Source organism: Pempheris klunzingeri, chromosome 2 (genome assembly GCF_042242105.1).
Source record: "Pempheris klunzingeri isolate RE-2024b chromosome 2, fPemKlu1.hap1, whole genome shotgun sequence".
Classification (NCBI taxonomy): Eukaryota; Metazoa; Chordata; class Actinopteri; order Acropomatiformes; family Pempheridae; genus Pempheris; species Pempheris klunzingeri.
In genome coordinates, this window is record NC_092013.1 from 8,798,405 (window position 1) to 8,820,658 (window position 22,254).

General features: G+C 45.1%; 1 protein-coding gene and 1 long non-coding RNA gene across 2 annotated transcripts; one reads left to right on the top strand and one right to left on the bottom strand.

Moving 5' to 3' along the window:
- Positions 1-10,583, top strand: dyrk3 (dual specificity tyrosine phosphorylation regulated kinase 3). Its single transcript, XM_070852126.1, has 6 exons — positions 1-868; positions 2,973-3,082; positions 6,524-6,729; positions 6,865-7,159; positions 7,283-7,699; positions 7,797-10,583. The coding sequence occupies exons 1-6, from the start codon at positions 826-828 to the stop codon at positions 8,526-8,528; spliced, it is 1,803 nt and encodes a 600-aa protein (XP_070708227.1). The 5' UTR covers positions 1-825; the 3' UTR covers positions 8,529-10,583.
- LOC139220138 (uncharacterized) lies at positions 5,023-7,031 on the bottom strand. The gene is made up of 3 exons (XR_011585750.1): positions 6,822-7,031; positions 6,593-6,703; positions 5,023-5,159 (listed from the first exon to the last, which is right to left on the bottom strand). It is a non-coding gene; the product is annotated as an uncharacterized lncRNA (long non-coding RNA).
- Positions 10,584-22,254: the final 11,671 nt, after the last annotated feature.

Below are 22,254 nucleotides of genomic sequence, written 5' to 3' on the forward strand. Positions count from 1 at the left end.
CGCCCTTAGCAACAACACACAGCTGCGCCGAATAAGATACTCCTGCTGCAGAGAAGACGGATTAAACACTGCCGCTTTATTGCACCGAGTGCAGGTGGAGCTTTTCTGCGAAGGTGATGTCCCGGCTGTCCCTGCACCCGACATGGGGCTTGAATACAGCTAGCGAGCTAGCCTGCTTCGGCTAGCCATCCCCGGAGACGAGCCCAGTTGCCCGGAGCTGCCCCGAAGGTGGACACGATCCTGGGGCTCCGGCGAGTGCTAGCATCGCATGTTTGCTAACTACAAAGGGACTAAGCACGGGAATGGTGCTCTGGATCGACTCACTGCACCGACAGAGAAAGGCGAGGGGCACACGGGTCAGAGCACCGAGCTGTAACATTTGGACTCAAACTATTTTTAACAGAGGGAGCGGCTCTCGGGCGGACGAGTGTTTTTGTGGCAGTGCGAGCTAGCTGGCTAGCTAACTGAGGGAAACGACCCCCACCGCCAGCGCCTGCTCAGGTTTTTCAAACTGCAGCCAAGGCTAATGTTAGCCGGGGCGAGGGCACCCACGACGCCGTGGTTTTAATAAAAACGAGGATAAATTACTGTCAAAGCCAAGAGGGAGGCTAAATAACTCTGGGGAGAAAATAACTTGAATGAGTTCAGCCCGAAAACCACAACTCAAGCGCCCCTGGACTCCCACTTTGTTTTGCTTTTCATTGCTACAAGCAGCTAAGTTATAAATGCTGTTAGCCAAGTTTGCTACCTGAGTCTAGTTTGAAGCTTTGTTTTCCACTTTTTTTCCCCCACCTCGGATGCTGGCATCACATTTTCAGTGCAATCATGATGATAATAAGCAGAAAACCAGAGGGCCCAATAGCAACAGGTAACCACAACAAAGTGCTGCACTCTTTTGTTTCTAAATGTCGAAATACCTCCGAGTTTTTGTTGTTTAAGTGCAGATTCAGCGTTTAAACGAGGCAGTGCCAGCATGGCAGCCAGTGTCTGTGGCTTTGCTTTCATCTTCTCGGCATTTACAGAGATATCTTGTGACTGAAGTGGCTCTGATCCACACATTTTGTCTCTCGGCTTGAATATCAAGTGGTGTCATTGAGTGGACAGACAGCGGACAGATGTTGCTCATGCCACGATGCAGTGGGCTTTTCTTTCTTTTTTTTCACAAGATGCAGCTTGTAAACATGTTTTCTTTTGCTTTGCATCTCCACATCCACCACGGGACTTGTGTCCGTGAGTGTTTTGGATGACAGTCCAGGAAACTCCTCGTTGTTTTTATGTCCCTGTAAGCATTAATTGTCTTATCAAAGTTTGATAAGCCTTGATGTTTATGTCTCCTGCTTTTTCACTTTTACATTTTCCTCTTGTTGCCATTGGTGGTGTTGTTGTGTGTTTATTTGCACTGACCTCCTCTTTGTGTGCCTCTGCTTGCATGTAGTTAAATGTACAGTGTGTGGCATTGCCTTCAAAGCCTCAGGCAAATGAAGGTTTCCCCACGTTGTGCGTGTTGTCTGTGAGGAGTCACTTTGTCCAGGATACCAGGAAGAAGGGGACAAATAGCTGTGACTTCACCCTGCTCCCACTCCCTTGAACCTTGTTCTCTACCCTTTGCTGTGCAGAGGGAGGTTTTTCACACCGCGGAGAGCTGAGTGCCAGCTGGACGTAGTAGGCTGGATGTTTGGTTACATAGAAGTTTTGCGCTCTGTTTATTTTTTTTTCCCCTTGGGAAAGTTTGCTCGGACAACAAAGTCAGATGCAGTACAGAAAGTGCTGAGCCCCCGCTGAGTGATTAGGAGTTTGCAGAGGGCTAATGGGGTCTGTACTTGCTAATATTGTGTGTGGAGCCCTAATGCCTCTGTTTGCTGTGCTCTGCAGGTCTAATGCATCTGTATCCAGGCAGCAGGTCTAATCTGTCCCGGAGCTGGTCTGTTGACGAGCTAGGGACACGGCTCTGACGCACCTGCACATGGTTACAACACTCCCCAGGGCTAATCAGAGAGAACACCAAACCTGCCACAGTTTTGGGCTTTTGCTAATAAGCTAACCCAATACAATTGCGACATAAATAGCTTATGCTAACTGGAAACTCAGACTCCTTTCAAGCTATCAGAGCTTAATACTGCCAGTTTAATACTACTGAAGTGGCTACTTGTGGGTAAACTAAATGACTGTCAAGAGGAACAGCTGGCTTATGGAGGTTTGTCATTTGAGTAACTGGCTTCCTCCTACAGTCCCAAATGCTCCTCTCGTCCATCTACTCTGTCCATGTCGTCTCACATTAGGTGTTTGGCGCTATGCCACTGAGGTGAGCGCCCACACACAGAACTATTGAATGACACGCACCCGCATCCGTGCGTATGAGCTCTATTTCTGAGCACACCTGGTGTGTGCGCGACATGACTCGGCCTGAATGGACAGATGGGCAGGCGGAAAGATGCTGTCGTCACAGAAGCATCTGTTACCCCTATTAGGCCAATAATACCACTTGCAGCGCTAGCGATCTGGGACCCTAAGCCCTATCTAAGCTGGTCAGGTTGGAGCTCTGGCCTTGGGTACAATGTATTGGACACAATAGATACAATGGATGTATCTGCTAATAATGGCCTTTTCACAATAAATGTGGGTTAGGATGTTGTGGCAGACAATGTGCATCCCCACTGGTCTACACAGACCAGTGTTTGTGGGGCTGTCCTGCTGAGGTTCGCTCGAGGGATTTGTCGGGCCACACCAAACTGTGTATTTAGTTTCAAGGTAGCCGTTGGAACTGTGAGGTTGATTGATGAAATAATCAATGGGACTTTACCTGGTTTGAACAAACAGGGGATTGTCTGTGCCGCGGTGGAGATTAGATTGCATTCTGTAGACGTTGCATCTGAGCGTCATCCTCAGCCTTTATCCCTGATTGTATCTGTATTGCAAATCTGACAATTCCCACATTGTCACACTGATTTATTTGTTTGATTTTGTTCTTTCAGCACGGCACGGAGATGGTCTGTATGACTCGTACATGAGGACAGACCACATCCTTAAAGACGAAGCGGATACAAACAGTCCGTCTGGCCTGCCCCCTATGCCCAAACACACAGTAAGTACGCGCACACACGCACAAAGCCAGTAAAGCCGTATTTCCTGTGCTGAAGCACACGCTGTCTCCAGACATCCTGTTCCTCAGAGAGAGATTCCCCATTCAGCCCTTTTCCCATTCATGACAGCAGCACCCCTCCTTCTTTCCTCAGTCCTGCTTTGGAGGGTGGGAATCTTATTTCGCATCTCAAACCTGTGTAATTCAGTCAAACTTTTATTCCCTTCAAATGAGAATCACACGTGATCATGTGAGCCTGAGTGGATATGATAATTCATGTTACAGAGAGCAGTTCTCATGACTGAGGCGCATTAGCTGAAGTGAAGTAGCCATTTTGTGCTGCCAGCCAAAGTAAATCTAGAGATCCAACAACAGTTACCAGCCCCGTGAAGTCTTGCAGAGCACCTCACTGTTCTCAGGATGCAAATTTGCCAATGTACAGTATATTGGCACACTGTATGGTTTTTCATTAGTTTGGTACCCGACGGCCCACATCTGCTCGGACAAGTGACTTGACGGAAGAACCAGTCACACGCCACTTTTGATCTGCAGGTCCGCGTGTAGTCATGCGTATTTATGGGGATACCAGTAACCCTTTCATGTAATGCTGTTCACAGGCTTCAGTGGATTGACCCATATACCATTATAAGTAGCTTTTTGCTGATAGATATGCTAGTAGATATATTTGCTGCTTTCTTAGTTTCATATCTTTGCGTACCATTTTGGACTGCTGTCAGACAAGATGCATATATTTGAGATATCACTTTACATTGAGTAAAATAAATTTAAAAAACGACTGATAGATCAACACTAAAGAAATGTCAGCTGCAGCCCTAGTGAGGTACCTTTCTGCTATGTTGCAACTTATAAAAAGCCCCTTTGGCAGAAAATGCACACAGGCAAGCAAACAACACTCCACAGCCTCCCATACCAGGCAAGAGGAAAAAGGCTGCTTTGATATATTGTAAAGATTTATTGGGCTTGAAAATGTGACCCACAAACAAAATCAACCAATCAACATTCTCCCCCCACTCCCCTTCTTCTAACTCATGTAAATCCACCATCAGCGGGCTTGCACAGAGGTTAGGCCTAGTTTTTTTCCTATTCTGGTCCTGTTCCTATTCTTTTGTGTTTTGTGTCATGCTCAGAGATGTAATATTCTCTCTTGAATGTGACTGACAGAAGCTCGTCCTGGTTCTGCTAATCGTGCATTGCTCGGTCTTGCCTCCTGTTTTATTAAAGTAATAAACTGATGTCATCCCTGTTGTTTGTTTGAGGAAATGACGCTCTAATAAAATTAGTTTGGAGTTGTAATACAACATTCATCCCGGCTCAACACTACTACAGACATCAGTTTAGTTTTGTCTGTGACCTAATGCGTATTTCTGTTTGAACATGATTTGCCAATGCGTGTGACAAACGTCTACGCGTGTGTAGTTGTAGTTCAACCCTGCCAGTGTGTGCTTGAGAGACGGAGTAAAGCATACTTAGGTGTATCCCTAACAGGAAAGAGATTAGCTCTTCCCCATCTGTTGCACCATGCAGATTTGCACACAGAGGACTCTCCACCGTCAACATTACCAGGTGGTAAAGAAGATTCACAACCTATTGTTTTCATTCCTAATACTGTCCACTTTTTTAAAAATGTTTTTTTTTTAAATTGCGCCCCCCGTCTGGTCGATCAATAATCCATCACAGCCGGTGCTCTACTTGTAGAAAGCTTTGATTTTTATGCCAGTGTGTGTGGGTGAAGGGGCTCAATCAATGACATTCATTGTGTTTGTAGTGGAGCTTTGGGACAACAGCTGCATGGAACCCAGGGTCAGCAGTAGGACTGCTGTAATGAGTTAAGACTATATGGTTACATGTATGGAAACTCATCCTGCATTCCAACACTATTTTAGGACTCAAACTTACAACACAAACACACTCCAAGTAGAGTCTTTCAATAGAACGTGTCAACACCTGCTTTTAATATACATTTCCTTGTTTTCTTTATCAGCTGACATGGGTTCGGCCACAGACCTGCTCAGCTGTGTGTACAAGCTGAAGCCAGAAGCTCTGCGGGGCAGCATAGTGTCTAATGAGAGGAAAGAAAACATTAGTCCAAAATCTCCTCTCGCTCCGATGAGTAAAACCACACTCCCATCTAACTAAGAAGTGCTCATGTGAACGGGAGACAGCTAGACAGTCCCAGTAAATAAGCCTCTGCAGTGTGTCTGTATATAGGAAGGGCCACGCTGTGTTTATGTCGGCGTGTCTTATTAACAGCCACACTGCTTCTACATTTGAAGAGTATAATCTAGCTTTAATGACTGTCATTTCCCTTGTGCTCCATAATCTTGTGGAGGGTTCTTTCCGCTGGTGAGGGAGAGAAGAGAGGGAGAGAGGAATGAATTCCTGGGGTTGCTGAAACGAAGCTGTTTACTGGCAAGCGAGAGCACGGCTAGCACTCCTGAAACTCTTCTAACCTTACACTTCATCCCAGGCAAAGGTCGATCTGTCATTTTGAAAGTTTGTGGGCAGACATGTGCAGAACAGATTAGAAAATATCCAGAGATTGTTTAATCCAGGTACAAATGTAGTCCACTCTGCCCAGTTGGAATTTAATGGCTTTTGTTCCGTCATTCGTGCTAATCTACTGTTAAACGGCCATGTTGTAGGTTTTAGTGACAATGGCATATTTAATTCAAGGAGTTAAATGGTGGATTTTACAGATGAAAAGATTATTGCAATGCTGGGCCAAAGATTGCTCATACCTTTTACCTAATTACTTACAGCTAACAAACAAGTAGGCATGGGTGTGGGTCAGTGAGCTATGAGCTTGGGGTAGGCCTGTTATTCTGAATTTCCTACAAGACTGGATACAGATCCAGTTGTGCAGGTTCACCTACTTTTTGCTGCACTTCTGCTAATGCTTATTCCCCCTGACTCTGAAGATAGCTGTTGATATTTAGATCTACACCAAACAAAACCCGACCTAGATCTACCAAATTGTTGTACATTCTACTTTTTGTTTGTGGTATGAATCACGAGTTTGTCACGAATCTCTCTCTTCCTGCTGTCCCTCTTCTTTGCTTGCAAAATGTCATTTAAAGACTCATTAACTATATATTTATATATCGACAAAGAAAGAAATGTTTTGTGCATGGCTGCAATTTAATTGCCTGTCATTTGAGGTCTTGCAGGCTACAAGTGGCCTGTGTTGTGTAGAATGTGTCACTAGTCTGTAGACACACACTCAAAAACAAAGAGGGCCTCTTTTCACTCAATTGGATACATTTATACAGCACAATAAACTACATGTCTTCTGCACAATGAATTACAACATTTAGACCCTGTTCAAAGACAGAATAATCTGCAGTAGACTGTTTACCAAATGCATTTTCTAATAGTTTTTTTTGTCCATTGTCTACCTCTCTGTCTGTCCTCTTTCTCCTATAGGTTGTCAGTAGCAAGGCTGTAATGAGGGATCAGGTGACTGTGCGAGGTGGCCAGCTGAAGGTCAAGTACCTGTATGAAGACTCCACCAACAACCGGAAGATCAATGCCATAACCACAGCAACCACTCAGAACAGCGGGACCACTGGTCAGACGCCCAGCAAATCTGCCCCGGTCTCCAGCCTGTCCAAGGAGCACAGTGCAGACAGGTGAGAAACATATCCACACGAGGACACCAAACAAACTTCTAAACGTCTTTCAAAGTCGGTTAGATAGCCCCATTTGAAAGTGATTTGCACACCAAATCAACTGTTCATCTCCATGTTCTGTCTTGTTTGCCACAGCACTGAATCCAGTAAGGGCTCTAGTGAATCCTCCGGTCCACACGGAACAGGGAATGGTGGGAAGGTGTGCGGCCCTCTCACTCCAGACCAGGCTCTGAGACTGTACCGATCCCAGCTGACCACCCTGGAGCAGACAGAGGTCCACTCCTACCCAGACATCTACTTTGTGGGACCCAACGCCAAGAAGAGGCCTGCCGTAGCGGGAGGCAACAACAACTGTGGCTATGACGACGAGCAGGGAGGATACATTCATGTGCCCCATGACCACTTGGCTTACCGCTACGAGTTCCTCAAGGTCAGATACAACATTTGATATCGTTACGTGTTTGTTGGCTGTCATAATTACATTAACTGTTGTCCCCCTCTGATCTTTAGCTAACCCAATTTTTTTATTTCCCTCTCTTTTTGCCCTCTTTAGATTATTGGTAAAGGTAGCTTTGGCCAGGTGGCTAAGGTATATGACCACAAACTGCAGCAGCACCTGGCTCTGAAAATGGTGCGTAACGAGAAGCGTTTCCACCGACAGGCGCAGGAGGAGATCCGCATCTTGGAGCACCTGCGCAAACAGGATCGAAACGGCACCATGAATGTGGTGCACATGCTTGAAAACTTCACCTTCCGCAACCACATCTGCATGACCTTTGAGCTGCTGAGCATGAACTTGTATGAGCTTATCAAGCGCAACAAGTTCCAGGGCTTCAGCCTGCCTCTGGTTAGGAAGTTTGCACACTCCATCCTGCAGTGCCTGGAGGCCCTGAGCAGGCACAGAATCATCCACTGTGACCTCAAGCCGGAGAACATCCTGCTCAAACAGCAGGGACGCAGTGGCATCAAGGTAGGACGCCCGGCACAGTCATAGGGTAGCATGCAAAGTTGTGAACAAGCAAAATATTTGATGTTGACTCATAATTTTCCTTTCCCGTCTCTGCCAGGTGATTGACTTTGGCTCCAGCTGTTTTGAACACCAGCGGGTGTACACCTACATCCAGTCTCGTTTCTACCGAGCTCCAGAGGTGATCCTTGGTTCACGTTACGGCCTTCCTATCGATATGTGGAGCTTCGGCTGCATACTGGCTGAGCTGCTGACCGGATACCCCCTGTTCCCAGGCGAGGACGAGGGCGACCAGCTGGCTTGCGTGATGGAGCTGTTGGGCATGCCTCCGCAGAAGGTCTTGGAGCAGGCGAAACGGGCAAAGAACTTCATCAACTCCAAGGGTCACCCTCGCTACTGCGGAGCCAACACCCTGCCCACGGGGGCCACCGTACTGACGGGGTCTCGCTCCCGCCGCGGCAAGATGAGAGGTCCTCCGGGTAGCAAGGAGTGGAGCGCTGCTCTCAAGGGCTGCGAGGACCCCACCTTTACTGACTTCATAAAGAAGTGTTTGGACTGGGACCCCTCGTCTCGTCTCACCCCTAGCCAGGCCCTCAGACACCCATGGCTGTATCGTCGCCTACCCAAGCCCCTACCTGGGACCGATAAGAGCCAAGGGGCCACGGTGAAACGGCTCCCCGAGCACCACAGCACCTCCTTCCCCTCTATCCTGGCCAAAGGGGGGCCTGGCTTAGGCACCACAGCTGCCAACAACAAACTGAGGAGCAACATGATGGGAGACTCAGGGGAGGCCATACCTCTTCGCACGGTCCTACCCAAACTTGTCTCATAGAGAGAGAGAGTCCCGTAATCTCCTCTCTCCTTCCACTTCTTCCTCCTCTGCACTTCTCAGGAGGAGTCAGAGTGCCGGAGAAAGTGGAGCCTAGGTTTTAAAACTCGTTTGGTTGTTCTTTTATTTGTTTTCTACTGAGAGGTGTCGACACCCCAGTTCCTGGTTTTTAATATTAGCTGAACAGAGAGAGACAATAAAAGAAACAATTTAAAAAAGTTTTTATACAGAGGATTTCCTTGAGCGGCTGTGGAGTTTCTGCATACAGCCATCGATGAGGTTTGATTTAGATAATGCTTTTTAAAAACAACTCCCTGGCGTGAGTGGACAGCTTCGTAAATGAGCAAATGTTTTTAACCTGCGTGTGTTCTCACGTGAGTGTTGTGTTTTAGCAAAACACACTCAAGCACACCTGCACTGTCACTTGCCTCACTTCACACTCTTTTTTGACACTCAGAGGACACCATCCTTTCTTGGGAAGTGTTTATATGAGTGAGACTTGAAAAGGGCTACAGAGATTACTCTTATCAGGTTAGAGTCATCAAGCAAAGATTTGTTCAGCCACCATAATTCAATAGAATCAGAAGGAATCACGCTGTATTGATTTGGGCCCTGCACACGCTGACACAGTTATCCCTCATGTATCCAACATGAATGCCTTCACACAGGTGATGAGGGGTCAGCATTATGTAGTGAATAATTAGGAAAACATTTTTTTTTAGCAATAAGTCTTCACCTCTTTGTCTTTTCTAACTGTGCTCTTTTTCTACCTTTCCTGATCCCTGGTGCTTGCATGTCGGCTCAGTATGTGTCGTTGGTGTGTGTGTGTGTGCTTTAGCTTTGTGGTGCTACTGTGGGAGACATTGAGAGGGCGCAGGACAACCTATTTACAGCCCCTTCCTCCTCCCAACCCCCGTTTGAGTTTAAAGAGGGGGGGTGGGGAGGACAGTAGCTCCACTCGAACTGTCACAAAGGTGTCACCGTCACACTCGGTACTTCACAAACTGGTCTGCGTGAGGCCGGCTCACATAAACTGATATAATGTGTGTGTATATATATAGAGAGAGAAGGAGGGCTGCAAGTCATTGCACATACACACCTGTAGGGTGGAAAGTTGGCTTTGGGAAGTTAAAGTTTGTGTGAATGTCACCTGCCCATGCCCCTAATTGGCTGCTTTGATTGTTGGCAGTGGTGCATTATTCCTGAGGGAAGAATAGTGCAAGGTGAGAGAGATCATGGGATAAAAATGAAGGGCGGTATGTTTATTGTGAGCCAAGATTTTTTTTTTTTTTTTTTTTTTCCTTCAGGGGGAGGTGTAGAAGAGTTGACAGGATGGGCCAGTGACAAAGAAAGGTTTTTATGGTACTGGAGAAAGAAGTGTTTCTCAGGGAGACATACTTGATACATCCCTTAATTTTATATTAACTGTGTTCCACTTACAGTCCCCTGTCCCGACTGTGGATGAACATGCACGCGGTTCTGTCCACAGAGAGCGAGAGAGCGCGTATACCAGAGCGCCTGCAAAGGGGGTCTGCATGCTCCACAATCTGACCTAGATTTCTCTCTCCTCCCCCCACCGTCTCTCTCCTCTCTCTCGTTTTTCTCACTCTGTCTCATGTAGGGCAGGGAACCTCTTAAACTCACACATATATAGTGAATCATGGTGCTGTCCAAAAACGCACGCACGCACACACACACAGAAACACGTCAGGTGCATGTTGTATGGACCACACCGCTCAAAGAGTTCTTTCTCTCGTCCCTCGTTTCCTAAGCGAAACTGTCAGGGATTTCTACTCTGTCTCCATTTTTTTTATAGAAGTGGTTTCTATTGCTATTCAGTCCAGAATATCAGAGGATGTAAAATGCGAAAAGCGGAAAAAGAGAAAGCTGTATACTGTCATGTTGTACTAGTGGTGTGCGTTAGTATGAGGGTGTTTGGTGTTCCAGCATGAAATCACAACCTGTTATCAGACTGAGTGACTATGAGAAGAGAAACTGTACAGTAACCAAATGAAGTTGTGATAGTTTCTTTTTCTAAGGAAAATAAAAATTATTATTAACTGAAAAGTGCTGCTTTGGGTTGATTTCTGGTTTGAAACACACATTTTGACATTATGAAACCAAAAAAAAACGCTCCCTTTTTTTCCATTTCATTTGTCGCCTAACCTGACGCTCTCGTAATCAGTGGTTACAGTGCTGTTTTTGCTATTTGACACCTGGTCTGTGTTATGAAACACAAGTCCTGGTTCAGCCAGTATGGTGAATCACTATGAAGTGAATTGGATTTCATTCTGCGATTAGGTTGCAGATTCAGAGTACACTGGGGCACCAATGAGTCAGTGGCCTGTGACAAAACTTCAAGGCAGCGTGTGATACTGACACTGCTCTGTTATTATGCACTTCCACGGGCAGTCACGAGAAAGAAAGAATAGACACTAGATAGTGCAACGTGTGTGAAGATTCCCAGTCATCTAGGTCAAAATATATTTAGAAGTGCGAAGCCACACTTACTTTTTACTGTCAAATAATTTTGCAGTTTGCTTCCGGTGGAATTTTCTGTACAAAGCTTCAGCCGATAAAATTAAGGATAGTTAACGCTTTGTTTACCACAAGCTAATGAAGTGTCAACAATAGTTGCTAATTTATATCTGCAGCTGCATCTACATTGCTGTGACAAGCGAAACGGGTCTGATGGGTGTGTGATGTCACTTCCAGTTAGTAAGTGAGCCCAGGTGCTCAGCAATGTCACCCAAGGGAAGTTTCGAGAGAACTTGACATGGATTGAGTTCGCTGACTCTTCAAGCAGGGACTCTGGCTCCAAGTTAGGTCGATAACCAAAACTGTTTTTTAAAAGTCCACCTCCACATTTAGGAGGGGCTTCTTGTAATCAAATCATTCCACGTTTATCTTGTTTTTCCAAGATTATTTCAGTATCTAGTATCTATAAAAGTACTTTCCACCTCCTCAAGATGTGCCTCTGCTTTGCTCCTACACCTCATACCAACCAATCAGTCCTGTGTCCTCTCTGTATGGGTAACAGAACTGATGTACATGTATACGAACACAACCAGACACAAAGGAAAAGAGTGGGAACAGACTAAGGGTGACTATCCGGTAAGAATGACGGCAGAGTGATGATTCATTGGTGTTTACACTCGCAGGCTGGTGCCCTGAGGGAAGAAAAAGTCAGGTATACACGCAACTGGAGGAGGAGGAGGAGGAGGAGGAGGAACCGGCTGGGCAACATCACCTACAGAAGGTGATGAGCAAGAGGTAGATTTTCAGTGAGTGAACAGGTGGTTGGTGATGTGTGGGGGAACTGGACCCACGTTTAAAGCCAGATGATGTTGAAAGTACGAGTGATGCTTTGTAAAGTGACATTATTCCTCATCAGTTCATCATCAGGTGCTTAGTCAAAATATTATGATAACAGCAAGGAGATGATGTATGAGAGGAGACAGAGAGGATATTCTATTCTGATATGGCAGATCAGATCTTTGGAGTTTGTGTAAAACATTTTTCAACCATATGTTCATGGCTTCCTCTTAAAACCGTGCCAAGTACACGACTTTGTTGATGTTTTCTAAATCTAAATGATTCTGTCTTTCTCTCTGCTTCTCTTTCTATTATTGTAAAAGCAGATTAGATCAATCCCATTAGACGCCAATCCAGTCACCTTCTGACCATATGGTCTAATGGTCTAATACCACATACCACTACATCCTCTTTGGCACACTGACTCCAATTCTCCTCTCCTCTCCTCTCCTCTCCTAACCTCTCTGTCTATCCATGCAGAATGCAGATTGTATTGCTTTTATCCATCCAGTTGTTGAAGGAGGCTCTCTATTCTTCTCTATTCTGTTCTTCTATTATTCTATTCTCTCCATAAACAGCGTTACAGTGACACTGGAAAGCATAAATACTAGGAACATTATTAAATGGAGTTACTCCATACTGAAGAAACAGTCTGTCACAACTCAAGCAAATAAAATCAAGACTGTTTTTGGTAATTCAGGTGAACTACCCTTTTAATTAGATTTTTTTTTAATTTTATTAGTTTAGTTTTTATTAGTAAAACAACTGTTTTGGCAGTTTGGCTTTGCCTTGGAGCATAACTAGGACCAAAACAGATGCTTTTTGTCATCTACAGACCCTCTAGTAGCTCTTTGTCATTGCGCAGGCGTCGTTTCTACATGATGTAACCAAAAACAAACAAGCCCCTTCAAATCTTTCAAGTTTAAGTTTTCAGTTTAAGAACATAAATCTGCATCATTGTTCAGATATGTTAAGGTGTATTTAGCTTCATCCATAAAGGCTTCAAAAGTGTCTGTCACAAAAATACAAACTTGAACTTTGTACTGTGTTTTTTAAATGTGACAGCAGACTTACTCAACCTGTACTTAGGGATGCGTCTTTGGAAACTCGAAGGATTTCCCTGAGGGCTGCCAGTGCTCATATAATTGTTTGTTCACATATTTGTCTGTTATGAAAAAATGTGGTTTGTTCGATCTCGCTGCAAACTGTGTCATGATCCAGAAGAGGAACTGGTGTCGTCTGGGCTGAAGCATCAACCAGAACAGTGACTCAACAACTCCTCTGCTTCATTTACACAAGCTTGATGTCGGAATAGACAACACAATCAAACGCACAAACAACTATAAACACACACAGACCTGGGTCACAGAGTGCAGACACACACCAGAGCTATGTGTGTCGTCTGGCCCCGGTCCACTGGGACAGCTGAGGTACGAACCAGGCGATGGAAGCAGCAGGAGAATGCCACATTAGTCCCCCACCCCCCTGGTTGCACACCCACACAAACACACACAGAAAGGGAGACAACACATGTACCCACATGCACAAAAGCAGACTACAACCTACTGTTCCTTACTCATATGCACACAATGACACACTCACAGCTGAGCGTACACTAGTCACACACACAAATGCACAGCTGAGCACATGTCTATACAGGCTGAACAGATGCAGATCGTTGGGAGAGGTGGGGTTGTGCTCCAGGAACATTTGCCCACCCAACCCACCAATCTACATTCCACACAGACGGCAGAGCAGAAGAGCTGTGCATGTGTGCATGCTGTGTGACTTCTGAACCAAAGTGTAAATATCCCATAGTGTAAATATTTATTTCATCACAGCCATATATTTATATTTATATTTATTTTGCTATTGCTATTTTTTCTTTTACTATTGCTTCTTTTCACTCTCCCTGTTCTATTGTTGCTGCTGTAACATGAGAATTTCCCCCTATGGGGGATCAAATAAAGAAAAGTCTAAAGTCTAAAGTCTATATTTTTTTCTGTAAAAGGCATTTTGTTGAGCCTTTAACTTCATCTTACTGGTTGAGACTTCAGCTCCCAGCCTGTTCCTACAGTTACTGTATCTACTGCCTGCATATGTAGTCCCCATATTTAGGTTTTCAGTTTCCTTGTCTTGTTTACATGACCCGGCTGGGTCACAGTTGGGACTGGAATAGAGGATGACTCATCCCCTGTCTACAGAGATGAATCTGACTGTCTGTTTCTCTATATGTGCGTGTGTTTATGTGTGAGTAAGTTCGCATGTGTTTTTATGGTTTTGTCTTTCCAGTACTCATATAGCCTCAAGGTAGCAGGTCTGCACAGCAACACTCAGTGAAGAAGCTCCAAGGGCACATCAAAGCAATCATTTTGCAATATCTGTAAACCTACCTACTCAAAAGCCCAGCGGAGGCTGAGCTTTTTCCACAGTCTGTGTTTCAGCGAGTGTTTAAAATGAAGAGGTGGATGAATATATTTATCATAAAACATTCAGTTCAGGGTTTCACGTTTTGCACGTACAAAACAACAATCCTGCTATTTACACCTTCTTATCACTTTTGGAGCCATAAAGAAACAAACACTTTCTCATAGATAACATCTGATGCATCTCTCCTCCTGCATCTTCATACTGTCTGGTCCCTATTTTCTCTTCTATTCACTTCAGCGTAAGGCAATTTTTATCACACCTTTCAAAAACATGGCCACTCAAAGTGCTTTACGTAAGACATAATAAGGCATTAAGATAAGATATAAAAGAATAAGAATAACTATGGGAATCTATCTAGTGCTGTCTGTATTATGTTTCTATGCCGGTTCTCATGTTCTTGGCTTGGCCTCTGTGATGAAAGGGAGGAGAAGATAGAGTGTATGTCCTTATATGCAGTCATTACCACTGGTAGCCATAAACGGCTCCTTCACTCAGAAGTGCCCAACAACTGTCATCAAGAAGACGTCATAAAAACACAGTTTACTGTAAGATACTATCCTGCCGCCTCCTCTCTCTTTTGGCCACATATTAGTGTCCCACAGTCCCCCTCACACACACATCCACTCCCAAGGTCACTGTGTGTTCTGATGAGCAGCGTGACCCAAGACTGTCCACTTTAAGCATGTCACCGTGATGAGGCGGCAGCTTCGCCACTGCGATGCTGCAAGTGGTATCTGTGTATCTGTGACCAACATAGTGGGACTGTGGTGAGCCAGTGTGGACTCCCATTGTCTGGTAAGGCAGCTACAGTCTGGACGCTGTTGTCACAACCTTTCTGTTGCTGGGTAAATGGGATATTTATGGTTGGTTTCAGGTTTCACACAGAAAACAGGACAACCTTTAGCGGGGAATATTTGGAGTTTGGGAGACAGTCATCCGCTGGTGTGAACCTTGGCCCTTGTTGCTAAGCTACTTCTAATTCTTCCCTCCTTCTTGGGGCTCAGGTCAGCGATGACATTCCCATTACCTCACATTAACTGGGGGGGTCGGGGTATATGTAGATTGTAGATTGCACTTGTTAAGGAAATAAGAAGAAGCAAAAAGAACATGTAAATGTCTGCTGCTTGCTTGCTCGTCTGAGTTTGTGGCTGTACATGTGTGTGTGTTTGTGTCTACGTACACGGCACAAGCTCATGTACTGTGTCTGTGTTTGGGTTAGGTGCACAGAGTAAACACAGACTCATCAGTTTCTGTCACATGCTTCGTCTTGTTTGTACTTTTACTGAAACTGCTTTCCAAGTATAAAATTCAATATAAACCCGTGTCATTCAACCAAAGTTCTGTGAAACTGCCAGTTTGTGCTACTGTTGGTCAACAAGAACAACGATTTAGCGTGCTCTAGTCAGGCCATCTGTACTTTGAATGCTCTCACAATAGCCAGACCTCTACTGCAGTGGCTACTTGGTAAGTCAATTCAATGCTGATTATAGTTAATCTAGTTTGAGGACGACACACTGTATTACTCTGTCTCAAGGGACAAAAGCTCCATTGAAATGTTCCCTGAAGGTATAAGTGTATTAACAGTACATTATATGGCAATGTTTGCAGGACAGGGTGGCACCACTAGTGTACACAGTAGACATCTATATATATGTTTAAATGTTTGTGTGTGGAGGGTGGGGGTTAGGGGGGGGGTCATTGCCCTCATTCTCTCCGATGTCCTTTTTCTCATCCAGCCCTCTCTCCTTTGTAGCAGCTGCTGGGTGAATTGTTGTCCTAAGAGCTTTTTCCATGGCAGAGTGTGGAGAGCCAGTTTCCGTCTGCTACTGACAGATAGAAGACTGAGAGGAGAGGAGAAGAGAGGAGAGGAAGGTTTTCTTTTGGCAGCCAAAATGGTGATCATACGTTGCATGGTGGATTCTCCTTTATCCTCCATCTCCCTGTCTGGTTTTGTGTCTGACACACTCCCCCACACATACTCTCAGGGAGACTGAGGAAACGTTTGAACACGGCCCATCAGCTGAGCATCAATAATTCAGTCATTCTGCACTGCGTTAATGTTTGTGTTTTACTGGTGACTGAACACAGATACTCTGTGCTATATAAAGACCTGGAGCATGGAGTTTAGAGGAAAACTGGCTGCTTTGTGAAACATCACAGAACTACTGAGACCATTAAAGGCTGAAAGTGCTAAAGGAAGATGCGCAATGGCTTTTTTGAGTCTTTACTGAGTTTTTACTTTCCTGCCTCCAGTGTTAAAGGAGTCGCTCGATCTTTGGGGAAATACGCTTATTGGTGGAGAGTTAGCTCAGATGATTGATTCTACTCTCATATTTGTCTGTTCAACATAGGCTACAGGCAGCTTAGCTTTGCACAAATAGTCTGGGATATAGTCTGTCCGACGCTAACAAAATCTGCCGCCTGCCATCTTTAAAACTCACTAATTAACACAATAAAAAAACAAAAAAAATCTGTGCTGTTTTGCCTGGCTGCTGCTCAACAGCCAGATAATTGCAGAACACAACCTCCCAGATTTAGTTCGGACTGAGCTCGGTAAGCTGTCTCCACGTTTCCAGGCTTTATGCTAAGCTAACTAGCTTGGAAGTTGATTGTAACCTTATATTTACTGTAAAAGACATGAGAGTGGTATCATTCCTCTAATCTAAGGGCTGGTTTATGCTAGTTCATTATTAGTACAATGTGTCAGCCACATTAAAAATCAAAAGTATGTACAGATATTCCCAACGGCAAAACACAAAACAGGTGGCGTGAAAAGCCAGCCATCAGAGAGAGAGAGGAGGGAAACGTGCTATCTGACCATCCGACAAGCACTTCTTAATATACCTGGCTCCTTGACTGTTCACATGAGGGCTAATGAGCGTATTTCCCAAAATGTCAAACTTTTGCTTGAACACCCATCGTTGTCCCACGGGTGCCTGGGATCCTGTGTACATGTATTAGTGGGATGAAACTTTCCTCACGTTGGTCGCGTGGCGCACAAAATCAAGGTCAGAGTCAAGATTTGAACTCACAGATGAATACAAAACAAAGCAGAGTGAGGCCTGACAGTGCATTAAGACCCAAGTTCAAGAGTTCAGGGCTTAATGTTACTAATCCTGTCAGTTGGTGAAATGTACACTGGAAACGTGAGGCACGCAGTGCAGTATTATGTGTATACTGTATGGGCAGTATAGACTGAGGGCCCATAGTGATGTCTATTTATGTTGCTTATGTGAATATGGCATGGCTTCACGTCCACGTCCACAGTACATCCACGTATCCACGTGTACTGTGCGTTAGCTGTAGCTAGTAGACATAAGACGTGACAGGACACCATATTGGATGAGGGGACTATATGTTTGAGGAGCGGGCTCCCGGAATGGAAATCTACACCAGTGGGGCATGCTGGTCTGTGGGTCATACAACCGTACAAGGGCATAGTAGAGGCAGCGGACCATCATACCAGCCCCGCACATGCACACACATCTATGTGGGTGTGCGCGTGTGTGCATCTGTGGCGGGTGAGGGGGGAGGAGGAGGGTGACGGGGTGGTAGTGCCAGCTGGGCAGCTTAAATATAGTGTGGAGTGGAGCATTGCAGCTGCACGGGACTCTAGGAACACATGACCGCCAGTCCAATAGTAATTCATGGCGGATTTCTCTCAGCTGTGTGATGACTGACGAGACCAGAGAGGATGATGATTAAACTGAGTTGTCTTCCAGGGCCCTATCCGAGCTGTCTGTTCTTAATGATGTGAGATTGATAAAAGCCGAGTGAGTGTGCTGTTTGCAGGGTGGAGGCAGTGTTACAGGTATGCCAGGTAGGTCTGTGTTACATGTGTCACGTTGCCAGTAAACTGAGGAGTATGTGGTCTGTGGTGATGCGAGCCGAGCATACATGCAGGGGCAGTGGGGCAGTAGGCTGAGTGTAGGAGGTGAAACGTGATGGGGATCAGACTAGCAGGATTAAAGAGCACTGGACTGACCTCAACTAATGCAGAGAACAGAGGGAAGGGATGAAGAAGCAAGAGGAGGCTGCAGGGAACAGCTGCTCATTAAGGACTGACCAGCACATTATGAACCCTCCTCCCCGCACAACACATACACCTGCATGCAAACATATTAATACACATGCACACACAGAAATACAGAAAGTCGTGCTAGTGAGCACTCATTCAACATACGCAAACATAAACTAATGTACAAAGTGGCTCTTTTACCTCATGTAATCTCAGTTTGGATTAAAATGGATTATTGGATTACAAGGGCCTCCCCAGGGAGGGAGAGAGACAGAGAGAGACAAAAAATATGGATAGCTGAAGCTTGGAGAACATGAGAAGAATGTTTGATTATACTTCAGTATTGTATTAGGATATTCTGTTATTAATAATAACATTACCATTACATTTTCTGTATATAATTTTGGATTTTTCTAGTGACTTCAACTATACCAGTTCACAGCTACTCCTAGTAGGCCTAAATCCTTTTAAAGGAATAGTTTGACATTTTGGGTTATATGCTCAATTTGTCTTTGGGTTAAATCAGAAGCTTGACACCGCTCTAATGCCTGTATGATAAATCTGAAGCTACTGCCAGCAGCAGTTACTGCACTATTATTTAGCCTGCTAACAAAATCTGTGAATACTCGCAAATTAAAGCGCCATAATCTCATTTGTTTAATCTGTTCAAAAATATAGTTGTTACCATGCTAAGTAAGCTAAGTAAACCAGCTGCTGGCTGTAGTCCTATATTTAGCGACAGACACAAGAGTGGTGTTGATTTTTGCATCCAAGCCTCAGCAAGAAAGCAAAATTAAAACATGAAAAATGATCAGAAATTACGGATGGGACAGAGGGGAGAGCAGACAGCCATGACAGACTGGGAGTGAAGCACCAGATTTCTTGACATACAGAGAAGAGAAGAGGTTTGTTGTCACTGAAACAGTAATGATTTAACACACAGACACAGGAAGTTTAATTGAATTGAACACAAAAGCATAAACCTCTAGTGTGTCGTTTCTGTCTATCCGTCAAGGACTGATAGACCTTCAGATATATGTACTCATTTTACACAAACACATACACTCTCATATATGACTAGATAAGAAAGCCATGTTTACAGTGTAGCCATTCACTATACATACATATCCATGAAAGGCATTTCATAAGCCCAATCATATTGTAGGCCATCATAACCGCCCGTCAGACTGGTCTCTTTTGTTTGTGTCAAATGACAAACAGAAACATTCAAATGCCTGTATGAGTAAATGATTGTGTTTGTACCTTCTCTCCAAGACTGGGTCAGTGGCCTGGAGTGAATCATGGAGAGAAAAAGCAGCATGACGTTGTTGTGTCTGTGAGGAAGTCAGTGTTGTGCCAAAGCACCGATAACTGCAGAGACTCTCTCTGTGCAGGAGAACTGGAGCATCCTGCTGCCCCGTGCCACTGGGTCAGCAGAATCAGACCTGTGCATGCACGCAAATGTGAGAAAGAAACAAGAGACAGAGAGAGCTACAAATACATGAGTGGAAAAGAGAAGTGTGGGTGAGTGTTTACAGTATGTGTGTGGCTGTTCGTTAGAGGCGTGGAATTGAAATTAGGGCATTCTTTACAGCCGAGCAGGGCAGAAGACGAGCTGGCAACAGAAGTAGGCTAAATAATCGTCCTCTATCATCAAACGGTCTCTTGTTTATTGGGGGGCAAGAGGGGGAACAGGAATGTCCATGTGACGAAAACGTGAGAGCGACTCTCACATAAGCTAACAAATGGCTGTCCCACTAACCTCAAAAGAAAGAATGAACTTAACAGCAGGTCATTCCTGATTTCTCTAGTCTCTTTACCACATTTTTAACTTTAACTTTGAAAGTTTTCCTTGTTTTTGCATGACTTTCACATTTCCCTTAATCTCTTTGTTTCCCTCTCTGTCACCCAAAACTTTCCCTCTCTCCAAAGCTCCACAGCGGGCCTGGGGTCAGTTTGAAAAGGCCAGCACACGGCACCACCGAGGGCCCTCATGCCTCTGCAGGGACACCGCGTTGTTCAGGCTCTGTTCATGGATGAAAGGGGGATTCCAGTGGCAGTCACATGCTCCCTGCAGGGCTATAGATGAGGCCATCCATTTCATGGATGACGAGTCGTACATGGTTTCCTTTGTGTGTTTGTATGTGCGGGTTTCTATGGCATTGTGCTGCTCTTCTGTCAAAGGCAACGTGTGTATGATACGTAACTTTCCATGTTTGCTTTCACATGTGCAGGTACTCGTGTGTGTGTGTGTGTGAGAGAGAGAGAGAAAGAAAACCTAATGTTTGTTTCTGGTCCTCAAGGCCTTTAAGTGCATGCACTAGCAGGCAAAAGTGTTCCATGAGAATAATCAAAAAGCAATTGGACTTATACTTAAATATACATGAGCTCTATTAATAAATTATATTCAATAGATTGCAGCACACCCACGCACACACAGAAAACCCACAATCATCTCCTGCAGGCCATGCTACACTTCCACCTCCAGAGGCCTGCGTTGCAGAGCTGAGATTGGAAGTGACTTTGCACGCTCTGTATCGCTCCATCACACGACTGGATTGCCTTGGAGCTGATAACGTCCGTGACTCTTCAATGGGATTTTTTATGACCTCGTGTATTTGTGTGAAAATGAAAAAGAGAGGGAGAATGTGAGAAAAGAGAAGAGAGGACTGACGAAGAGGGCGATTAGTCATTGGTCTCTGAGGAGCCGTGGCTCCTTCTCCAACGCAACCAGAAGAGGGAAACCACCTCTCCTGTCTTCATAGAGTTTTATCATGCCTCACCGAGGTGAACCAGGCCAGGAGCAAATCACGACGCAAATAGATCGAAGTAAACAGCCTGACAGACTGACTGAGTGATAGACAAAGTTTCTAGTTTCTGCAGAGTCTCTTTTAAGGCTGGGCTAAGACAGGTCACGAGTAAACAAATGCATTGCAGTGGTTGATGGATGCAGACAAAGCAGGGCATAAATGAGATCATATGTAAATGTGGGTTCTTAGTGCTCTACATAGAAATTAGAGGGAGATGGATGGACAAAGAGAAAAGAGCAAAAGTGAGTGAGAGATCATACGAGGGGATCATGAGGGCGGGTGTGTGTCTGCGTACATCAGAGGGGTGAGCAGGTTCAGCAGGTCCCATGTTGGGTGGGAGGCTTGCGAGTGTTCAGGTGCTAGAATCCTATATCAGAGCCAGTGCTGACCATGGGTCTATATCAAGAGCCGGCTTGGGTTTCAGCCCCAGGCGGCGATGGAGGATTATTCTGACAAAGACGGGTTCTGGCCAGCCTGAAATAACTGATCCAAACTTGCACCGACTTTCGCACACTAATGAAGAACAGCGGGAGGGAGGGGAGGGAGAGGCGAGGGGAGATGCACCTCTCGCCCCTGAGATTTCCTTCCTGTCAGGAAGTTAAAAGAAGTGAAACGAGAGAGAGTGTCGAGGGAGTCTTCTGGGAAGGAGTGGAGAAAAGGAAAATGTCAGCATGCCAGATTCTGTGTGCACACAGGCCACGCATTCCTGATCCTTGTACGCCCGGGCAAACTTTGGGACACTGGCGCTTAACCCAACAGAAATCTTCCATGTACAGTGTAATGTGAGCTTTCTGGTCTCTGTGATAATGAAGGAGGAGAATAACGGCTGGAGCCATGACCCCTTCCCCCGGGGAGAAGGCTGTAATGAACAGGTCGTCCTGAGTGTCTGGGGAGCTGCTATAAGCGAACCTGGGGCTATGCAAAGTAACCGTAACTCTGTGGCTTGTGTTAATTCATCAGCACAAAGCTGTTAAAGCTCAGGCAACAGTTTCCTATTTCATACCCTCTCGTTCAAATAGTCCATGTGTGTGTGTGCTTGTGTGTGTGCATGTCTAGGTGTTTTAAAAGGTGTTCTCTGTGTGTATATATGGGATCCATGAGGACATGTGATGTGCTTCTCTTACATAACTGAGGATAATAACACTGAAATGCATGT